The 11,926-nt window shown below is 26.2% G+C and overlaps 1 protein-coding gene across 1 annotated transcript; it reads left to right on the top strand.

The window, feature by feature from the left end:
* Positions 1–10,813: 10,813 nt before the first annotated feature.
* On the top strand, positions 10,814–11,781 carry LOC122710946 (protein UXT homolog). Its single transcript, XM_043929215.1, has 2 exons — positions 10,814–11,051; positions 11,222–11,781. The coding sequence occupies exon 2, from the start codon at positions 11,233–11,235 to the stop codon at positions 11,665–11,667; it is 435 nt and encodes a 144-aa protein (XP_043785150.1). The 5' UTR covers positions 10,814–11,051; positions 11,222–11,232; the 3' UTR covers positions 11,668–11,781.
* Positions 11,782–11,926: the final 145 nt, after the last annotated feature.

The following is an 11,926-nucleotide window of genomic DNA, read 5'->3' as shown; positions in this document are numbered from 1 at the left end:
TAATCTATTAATTTTGAATTCCAACGAATATGCTTTCGATTCGTTTTCGTTTGAGAACTTACCACACAATGTCAATTTATTTCCGCGTGTTCCACTTCAAGTCTCTCACAGCATACGTTTCTCAAGAAAAATTATGGATATAATATATAATGCTTCGCACGATATAGTTCATATGCTATTTCGTCACCTGCAAAGCTTTTAATGTCACTTATATAATAACATGTCAGATGTTTCATACATACTACTGAACAGTTAAGTTTCTATTATTTATCACATACGATCGTGGCAAAATATAGGATGAGCCAATATCCTGTAATTTTGTATTTCCGATAGATCGAGGCATAAAATCTTTAATTTCAATGGGAAACTTTTTGAGGTGCAATTGCAGATGCGAGAAAGGAGAATGATTCGTTCAAATTTCGTAAAATTCGTTAAAATGTTAAATTGGAGAGGAGGAGGGTAAATACGTAGAAAGATATTTACCGGAAGTGCGCTTCGTGTCTATGCTTCCGTTGAAAAATTTGCATGAATGATCGATAAAAAATTTATGTAATTAATACAATACGTTGAAAATAATATGGAAAAAAAAAATATATATATATTGGGTTATTATGGAGGGATCTGCAGACTGAAAATGAAGATGGAAGTTTTAAATTAAATATATGTATGTTGCAAAGGATATTATTTAATGCTATATATATATATACATATATATATATATATATATATATATAGAATGATATATATAGAAATATATATATAATGAAATATATATAGAATATATATATATAGAATGCTGTTTAATATTATGATACTATAAAATAATACATTATATATAACATATATATATAATGAATTGTAAAGAAATTTTTTCAAAAATATTTAGGTTTTTAAGTAATAAACTTGACCTCATTATACATGATAAGAGAAACTCAGCGAAATCGATTTTGATTTTTAATGATTTTATGTAACGTGTGCTTTCCTTTAGTTATTCTTTTTTTTTTTGTTAAGTAAGGTGGATTGTTTTAGTTTTGTAAATAGGATATTTAATTCAAATGACAAAGTCCTCTCAATGCATATTTCCTTTTTTTTGTGTGTGTTTTGCTTTATTTTTATAATTTTTGTCATTATTGATTTTAATTTCTGTTATTTTTAAAATGGCTCAATTCACGTACTCTAATTCAAAGTATAAATTGTACGGTATAAGAATAAGTCAGCTTAATTTCATCATAAAATTAATGATACTTGTAATAAATTTATTATACTAAGTTAAATTATTAAGTTGAAATTATTAAAATCCAGATGATTGGCACTCAATTTGTAAAAATTTTTACGAGTGCTGAAAACTTCATCTAAATATTTACGATATGGAAAAAAGAAGAAAGATATATCATCGGTGAATTACACTTTTTTTTTAAAATCAATTTCAAAGTCAATTATTACGCTTAATCGTTCTATAAATACATTATAATAAGTAAAATGAAAAAAATCAAATGATCAATTTTCATAATGTTGAGAAATGAATTAATTTTTAAAATTTCATTATCAAGAATCAAATTAACCTATCTCTCTTTTAAATCATCATTATAAATTCATTCATCACGTTACATTCATTTATCATAATGTTATCGTTTATTTTCCACGACATTTCGTTACCGTATGCGTAACAACGAGAAATACCTTAATCTTGCCATACATCTATCGCTCTTAATTTTAACAACTTTTGCTTCGATTTTAACGAAACTTTTTAAAATGTACTTATGACGAATTTACAGCAATCGTAATTTATTCAAAAGCTGGTAACAATTATTTCTCGCAAAAAAACAAACACATGTCTAGTAGACAAGTTTCCAGGTGCTCCGAGCTGTGTCTAATTTCTAATTGACCGAGCACTGTTAATTGTCTTTATAAATCATGTGTGCTGTCAGTGTTCTGCGCCTGTTTTATTCTATTTTCACTCGTTTAATGCGCGTTAGCCGCATTTATCGTAGACATTTTCGCGTTGAAACACGTGTGTGCATCCGAGACAAATTTTACTTTGCAAATTCCAATCAAATTTGAAACGTGATTTCAATTACCATATAGCAAAACATCTTAATTAGTTGAATGATTTGTAATTCCTTAAATTCAATCTATTTTATATTGTTTTTTCGTTAAATTGATGGAGGAAATTGGCTAGGAATAATTAAAAATTTCTTCTAATAAATGCAATTAAAATAAATAGAGATTTATTACATTACAGATAAGGTGAACCGATTTTTAATTCTATAATAATTAAGAATCTTACTTTCAATGAATAATTAAGAATTCTATTTCTTTTTCTTTTTGATTTTCTTTTTATTTTTCTTTTTTTTTTTCCCCCTCCTTAAATAGGTTGTTTCGTGAAAAATATTTCTGAATGCAACCACGATTGTACATAATCTCGAAGCATCAGCTACAAGCATCTATTGCAAGATCTCGGCTCACTGAAACTTTAAGAATATATATCAGTCATTCAAAATATTTTAGTTCTTTTTTGTAAAAATGAACAGACTGATTAAAGATTCAAATTAGTGTAGCGACTAAAGGAAGTATAGTTTCGTTTCGTAGCATCTATATGATCATTGATTCGAATTTGTATCAAGAAGTGTGAGTAATTTGTATGAACCGATGCAGATATGTATGTCCTGTTGAATTTATAGGCTTATTTATCGCCGTCATATCCTTATTTTTTTGTTTTTTTTTTTTGTCTTTGAATTATGTTATTTGTATCTTATTATGTCGTGACAATGTTGTAATACGTTAACAAACGGATCGTTGATTTTACAAGTTATTAAATTTCTTTACAAATTTAAATTCAATAATTCGATCGAGTTAATCTCGATGATTTCGATGATTAATGTTCCTAAAAATCGTGCAACTATATTAAAAGATAGCTTAAGTAAATTTCACGATTTCTCGAAACAAAAATTTCGATCAAATCGAAAAATCCATTTGTATTGTATCCAGGATAATCATGTTTTGAAAAATTCATTTCGAGGGAGAAAAGTTCCAAATAGATTATTAATAAAATATTACAACTCTGTTTGACAGAGATTACCATTAATGTTATTTATTAATTAACGTCTGAGAGAATTTTGACAATAATTATTAATTTTCCTCTTATAAACAATAAACATGTAAAGGGATAATGTAGAATTTCTTTTTAAAATATTACGTGGTTTTAATCATGCGTTAAATGCACGGTGGATGATACTACAATTATGTATTGATTAATATGCATTCTTAATTAATACCGTATTATTGTTCAGCGAGAGTATTGATGCAATATTAGTTACAACTGATGATAATGCAATTCAATTTAATATGTAGCATGTATCGTAGTATTGTACTAATATGAATTGTTTACGTACTATTTATCGCGTGATATCGCAATAATATGTCAATTATAATTTATCGACATTGAAGAATTATTAATTATTCTTAATCGCAATATTTCACAGATTTTGAGAGAATTATAATTGACTTGAATTTGTATCCCGATATCTTAACAATGTTTTAATAATTTCGAAGAAGATTCGTATTGGTTTGTAACCCTTTCGTTACTATTAATAATTATAACAGCCTCTCATTGTGCGTTTTCTATATAAGAGCAACTACAGTTACTCGACAAAAATTGCAATGTTTTATAATTTATACAAATTTTGTGATGATTTGTATGTTATGTTATTTTTAATGCACTGACTGCAAATGGTTATCTTTGTACGTAGTATGTAATTATAAATAAACTCTTATGATGAAAATTATTTATTTCTTTTCAATTATCAATTCAAATTAATGAAATAAATTCCGAATAACGATGATGCTTATGTAGCAGGAGACAGATTTTTGTAAATTTTGAATGATATACACTTTTTTGATAATTCCTTCCGTAGCGAAAGGGTTAAATATAATGCATATCTTTGATTGCAATCGAAATAATAAAAATTTCATTCGATCAATAATAATCCTATTACTTGAGATGAAGTACGTGAGCACAAATCGATAGATCTTGATAGATGACACATGAAATAAATCAGTTTTTTTATATTGTATACCCTATGCTTTATCTATTGGATTAAATCATTAAGTATCATTCGATAATTCATAAATTATCGCTTCTTTATCTTTTCTTATCTTAGATTAAATGAGAAAATTGTAGAAAGATCAATGAAAAATTGCTCGATGAATGAAGAATGAAGGAAAGAAATAAAGATGCTTGACAACGGTGTAACTTTTTAAATATTTTTTCTTAAAATAAAAATAATTGATCTATCTGTTTATCCATCGTGTGATCTCGCATCTTGATTCAAAGTTTCTATCGAAAACTAATCATCCCTGAATGTAAATCCTTGAAATTGGTTTTTCTAATCATGATATCTTTCGATTCGATAAGAAGGAATAAGAACACGTGCAATTTTTTAAAAGAAGAGCGAAATCTTTTCGATCGAAAAAATCAAGTTCTAGCTTTTCTTTTTTTTATAATTCACTATGATCATAATGATTCGTCAATGACACACCTGTACTCTTTATCCAGCCTTTAATTTTTGTAACTAGGAAACATGTATAACATACCTCGCACATTTACAACGCAGGAATAAAATAAAAGGAAAAAAAATAATATTACGAATTAAATTGTCGCGAAAAAGGGAATCATAATTGCACGTAGCGCGTAAAATGGCGGCCATACGACAATTCAAGCATACACCATCGACATATTTCTCCATCCACTTATTCCCTCTCCCCCATCGTGTTCAACGTGGATGTAAACGACGGCGTGTACGAGTGGATGAACATAACGAGGATTTTACAACATCGTGGACGGTGACAGTTTCGTTTTTACAGCTTGTAAGGTATCGCGTAAAAGTGTCCGAAACGATGGTCCCAGCAACGCTTGGAACAAGAACGAAATGATAGAAAAAGATGAAAAAGAGAGGAACAATAGAGAAATCGTATTGCACCCACTTTATTGCGTTTTATCTACTCGTATCAATCAATCCGGCCGTTGTACTTATTTATTCGACGATCTATAAACGAAACGAGCGTTATACATGCGTTGCAATGTTTTAAGCATTTACGATTTTTGATAGATATCTTGATAGAGAGAAAAGACACGAGGCGTGGTTGGATTTTACTTGAGCCAGGATGCAATTAGCGCGATTTATCGATGAAAATTCGAGATATGCAAATATCATTGTTCGTAAACTGTAATTTTAATTATAATATTATAATAAATAATTATTAAATAAATGTTAAGAGAGAGATACGATCCATCGTGATATTTCTTCCTTCAACTCTTATTACACTGTTTTGTTACATTAATTTTATTTCCTTTTTATTTGCAAAAATTCAACTCATCTTGTTGTTCACTGTATAATATACTTATTTTCTTTTTGCAGACATTTTATCATAATTTATAAAAGTTTAGATATGTGTAAAAAACTTAATAATGTTTCAAGTATGAATTTTTTTCAGGATCTTCTTAATGGCTTAAATAGTAAAAGTAATTTTATATATTAATTATTCTATTGCATTTTATAAAATAAAAGATAATAGTATTCTATTTCTCAAGTATTCCTATGAAATTGTTTTAAATGATAGCTATAATTACCAATAATTAAAATGAAGATTAAATATAATATATTCATATCAAATTATCCTTAAAAACCAAAATTTAAATACTAATTCAATCATAATAAAAATAACTGTATTTCTTCAGTGTTACATCTAATTGTAAGTATTTTTATTTCATTCCCTTAATCTTTCATCTATTTCCTTCGTTTATTCTACTAATGAACTCATTTGCATTAATAGCCCATAATTTTACGTTAATGCCTCATTTAATTCCATATTAATGTTTTCTAGTTGAACGTTACGATTATATTTCTAATAATAATTCATTATAGCCCATTATACATTATCCTATGAGTATAATTCATCATAGATTTTTTGCATAAAAAGATGTTCCATTTATTCAAATTTCATGGAAGGACCACACAGATATTATATCGAGAATACTACTGAAATCTCCCCCTTGTTCGTTGTCCAAGAATCGCACTGTAATTATGATGATGTTTTGGACACTCTTGGATTGATGCCACACACGCGATCGATTCTTTCTAATTTATTTCTTTGGAAACAAATTTTTTCATTAGATCCGCTTTTTGCGTGCACTAATATTATTAGTGGAGAATTATAATTAATGAAAGATTATATGCTAAAATTTGTTTAAATGTTACAAAAATTTTCAATCGAAGCAAGATGATTGATTATTATTTTACTATTGTACGAAGGAAAAAATCTTTTAAGCATTTCAAAATAAAAGTATATTGATGTTTCGATGAAGAGTTAATTTATTATTTTTTTCTTTTTTTAATTAGATTTTTTGAAATATAATTTTTTTACGTTCGCTTTATTCTTTATAATACATTGTGTTATTATTATCATATAATATTTTTTTTATTAAATCTTTTTGCTATTTAATTGGTAATAAAATTAATAAATCTTTCTTTGATTTTTTTTAAAGCTAGAAATTATTTCTATAATATTTTTTATTTAAAAAAAAGTAATTTTAACAGTTTTTATTTAAGTAAACATATATTATTTAAAATATCTTTGATTAAAAAATTGTATCCAATTAATTTCCAGACAATCTAACATTTCTGCAAATAAAAGTAATAAGTAAGTAATGTATTAAAAATATTAACTTATTCCCAGAAATAATCGTGAAATTTTTTTTTCTCTTCGAATCATTATTAATGAACATATAATTGGAAATTAAATAGATAATATGATCAGCCAAACGTAGAACTGGAACTCAATTAACTGTCGCAGACGTCTGTCCAACTATCTAAGACGAGGAAGATGAACAAAGAAAAACAGATGAAGAGTAAAAAGCAAATCGAAGAGCAAGGAAATTTTAGCGCAGGGAAGCCAGTGAGTGTTGGTCGGTCGGTCAGCCCAAGCAGGTATAAAAGCGTTGCATCGCCTTAGCCATGGTATATTTCTGCATTATATAAGCAATATAGTCCTTAGTTTATGCCTGGGACGCCGCAGTTAAACGTTGCGAGGACTTTTATAGGCCTATACGCGAATTCTCCCATACTTATGCCGGTTACGACGCGTGTTTCCACTCGAGCAGAGATACAGGCATTTACACATGCGCGCCCTCTAGCGTCGTGGTTCCTTGTCAAGACTGATGGGAAACACGTTTGAAGAAGATGGATGATTGTTCCATGTCGCATAACGAAGTGTTAACCTTTAACCGGTAGCGTGGATTTTTTATTAATTAAAATCTCGTTATCTCGATAAAGGAAACCTGGTGTATCTAATCGAAGATGTTGAATACGCATTTTACATTATGGTATATAGGAAATTAATTACAAGATGAAGTGAAGTAGAGAGTTTCTTAGGTTAATATTGAGGATTGAATTATATAGCTGTAAAATAGTTCTCCTTTATGAATTAATTTATATTGCTGGAAATGTTTTATTAATTTTTGAAATTATTTTAGTCAAAAATAGAGGAATAGCGATTAAAGAATAATTACATAGGTACATGTAATACATTGTCTTTAATTATTTATATCTTTATATGGCATTTAAATATCAAGTATACTATTCGATTTGTTTCTTGTTCACGTATGAGAAGAGAGAAAACATAAAAAAAAACATAAAAAAAAAGGCTCGAGACAACGATAAATCATAAAATTGTTGATCAAGCAACAATGTTATCCCTTAAAAGGAATAGAATATATTCTCTTACTCTGATGTTAAGCGACTCTTGAATGAAAAGCGTTTGCTAATTCTATATTACATTCGCTCATATTTTTTTAATATTAATTATTTTAACATTATATCTATTTTATTTTTGTTCTTTAGTTTATATTCTAATTATTGGTAAAAATATTTTTAATATACCTGATCGACAATTGGCCTGTCCTGGGTGAGTTACTTATTTCGGGATGTATATGTTCATGTCAGAGTGAGAAAGCATTATATATATCCTATCCTTGTATTAAACCATGTCACTGCTCATTCGACCGCAAAGATTTATGGCTTCTCGCTTTCACGGACCTCTCACTCGTTCTCGGATCTCTCACTTTCTGCGGGCGACTTCAAAGAAGTGGGGATAGCGATGTGCTTATTTCGAGTCAGATCTTATTCGATCCTATCAAATATTAACGGTTCCTTCATCGATAATAACTGTTCAATATAAGTTCTTTTGGTCCTTTCACCAGAAGATAACCGAAAAATATTTTTTATATTTTTATATGGAATAAAAGGCTAAGATAATAATTTATAAAAATTTTTTCAATGTAGAACTTCTTTTATTTTTACAGTAGAATGTTATATAATGTTATATAAGAAAATTTATTAGAATCGTAATTGGAAACTTATGATATTTGTAAAATTATGTTACTAATAATGTTACTAATGTTGAATCGTGAGAATAGCGAGAATAGTGATACAATCTTGACTATTATATAATAGATAACACATATCAGCAATGGTGTTATATTTACAAAAAGAAAGTAAGATATGAGATAAACAATTTTATTTTCATGATTTATTATGTATGTATAAGTATTTATTTTATCTGTTCTGTTTATTGAAGATTAAATTAATTTGTTACGTGTGATATAAATTCAATCATTCGAAATCATTTAATTTTTATTTAAATTTTATTTATTTTTCACTTCGTTAATGTTATTAATGTAAATTAATATTAAGTGATTCATCTATTATATAATTCAAAATTTTAATCTAGCATTTTACAATTTTTTAATACAATATATCTTTTAAATTGATGATTATAATCAACATGAATAACAAAAAAATAGAATGAAGATATTAAATGATATTCAAATGATAGAGTTAAATCATTTTTTTATATAAAAACAATTAATTGTATATTATTATATTTAAAAAAGATAAAAATATATAAAATAATCATTTTCAATTCATCTGAAAGCCGATGTACTTTAAAAAAGAAATTGTTCGGTATATTTTAATTTCCGCTTTTTGTTGCTTCAGAATTTATAATTATCTTCTCTGATATTCGCTTCCAAAGAGCTATTAAAAGCGCAATACTTACAAAATGCATCAGAAACGAATATTGCTAATTCATTCTCCGATATTATTATATTAAAATAATTTCAGCATATATTTAACTTATAATATATGTAGATACGTGAATCTATTTAAATATAAATTAATCTTAAAAGCGCAAATTAACTTTTAAAAGTAATAAATAATGTATAATATATTTTTAGCTTTATATATCTCTTTATTAAGAAATTAAATGATCTTTTATTTAAATTATGAATAATATCATTAATAGACAAATAAGTTAATAGATTTAATAAGATATAAAAGATGTATAGAAATTGAAGTTATCAATAAGTGTGAATGGTTCTTAATTGAGCCCGAAGGCGATCGAGATTCAAGCTACTTGATTCGGTTTAGCACTCTATCGATGAAATTTTTCGAGAGATGGCGCCCTTTCCGCTTCGATGAAGGGTAAATGTGAGAATATTACTTCAGCTCCACGAAGCAACTTAACATGCATTTTCGATATGAAGAAGCGCTTACATATATTATACATTATAGTATATGATCTCCATATATACTATATAATCTGGGACTAATATTACTCAAAATCACTGGATTTAAACAATATATAGAATGTTTCTCGATTAATTCGTGACTTGTTAGATAAAATCCTCAATTTTGAATAAGAAATAACGCCTATTTAGCAAAAATAACTATTATAAGATTAATTTGAATATTTCGCATCTTGATATCCTTGAAAAATCTCAGAAACGTTGTGATATACATGTTTTAATATTCAGAAATACCTGGAATATATGGTTCGAAACAGATTAAATATAAATATATATATAAAAACTTTCATTTTTGTAAAAATATGTAAAAAAAATTGTAAAAAAATTAAAGAAATTGTTCATTTAATTAAACAGATTTATATTATAAATAATTTATATTTTTATTTAGAAATGAAAAATGGAAAGATATTATTATATTTTATATTTGTGTTTTTCTATTTTATTGTTAAAAACATTTGTTGTTCCATTTAAAAAACTAGAAGAAAATTTTTCTATCGAAGAATATATCTTTAATAAATATACATAATAATAAAAAAAGATAGTTTAACTTTTAGTAAATAGTGAAGGAAAAAGATTTTAATAAATGTGAGTCGAAAAAATTATTTAAAGTTGTTTAGTTTATTTAAAGTTAAAATAAATAATTTTTATTTTGATTAAAGCACTATACAAAAATAATGAATTATTTTATCATTTCTTTCGTTTTTGATTATTGAAGATTTTCTATATTTTTTTTTTATTTCTTGTAGAAATTTTCTACAGATATTTGACATTTTTATACTAAACAATTGCATTTTTCAGAAATTCCTAAACATTTCAAATGAATTAGTTAGATATGATTGTGATGTTGTATAAATTGATCATGATTATTATTCTTATGTCAAAGATAATTGATTATCACTACATTTTAATACAATTTTTTTTCTTTCATTCATTAATAATACTGTTATCTCATTCTATTTGGTGTCGATAATATCACATGTGACAGAATATAGCTTAATCTAAAAAATGTGTTAGATGATCCTTCTATATTATATCTATTCTATGATATAAAGCTTTTTTATTGTGTTCTGTTTTATCATTGGAGCAATAAGTTCCTCAAAATTCCACCAGGAGAATTTAGTGCACTTTCATAAACGTTTAATTATATGTGCTTTAAAAATTATTTAATAATACATGTAATTATGTATTATTTAATATATATTTTGTGCCTTTGAAACAGAATATTCAAAATATTTTATTACATACTTTGATTTTAATTATTTAAATTGTTAGAATGAATTTTTGATGTGTTCTATGTTTATGTTAACCTCAAAATTTATTGATGTTTTATAATATTTTTGATTTTAATTGATAATAAGAAACACAGAGTGTATATTGTGAAAAGATTTAATATCTAGATATATTTCTGGTAAGTGCACGTGATAAATTATATTTTTTATACGAATAATATAATTTACAATTATCATAACCTTTATTTTTTGTGTGTTTATTATTTGTTTTCACGATTTTGTTAAGATTGTTAAGATTATAGTAATATAATACGTATAGATACGAAATATTTTTATGATTTTTATACAGGCTGCTTAATTATGAATCCTGACATTGAGCAAAAGATTTTCAAATTTGAAACATTCGTCAATGATGTATTGAAAGAGGATCTTGCTCAATTAGAGCAGAAACTTGATGTTAAAAATGCAGATGTTGCCGAATTTATTCAATTAAAATCTATGATAACTACCATTCAAAATAATAACCTTGATAAAAATGGATTTAAAACTCAAGTAGATATTGGGCAAAATTTTTTTATTGAAGCGCATATTCCTGATGCTTCCACAATTTTATTGGATATTGGTTTAGGACATTACATGGAATTTTCATTAAATGATGCTCTGGCTGTTATCAATGTCAGAATTAAACTTCTAGAACAACAGATTGCACATTATCGTAAAGAAATAGCCAAGATAAATGCTCATATCAAATTAATTCTTCTAGGCATTAGAGAATTACAAGGATTTAAAGACTGAATATAAAGTATATTTTGTGTTATATAATTCTGTAATTTTTTATGTGTACATATTTACATGCTATTATAACTTTTGTATATAATAGAGAATTAAATAAATATTAAATGATTTTGAATAAACAGTTATGTTTCCCTCCATTGTTTAGAATTCTTATTTCACTTTCAAAGTACGCTATTAAATTTCAACGAAATTATTTCGCGCGATGAATTCACGTGTTTAATCCAATGTAAATCGTTCACAATGTCCCATCAATTTCGTA

Source organism: Apis laboriosa, unplaced genomic scaffold (assembly GCF_014066325.1).
Source record: "Apis laboriosa isolate Shangri-la unplaced genomic scaffold, ASM1406632v1 scaffold167_cov148, whole genome shotgun sequence".
Lineage (NCBI taxonomy): Eukaryota > Metazoa > Arthropoda > Insecta > Hymenoptera > Apidae > Apis > Apis laboriosa.
Note: the sequence above shows the minus strand (reverse complement) of the source record. Positions and strands in the feature narration are given on the sequence as shown.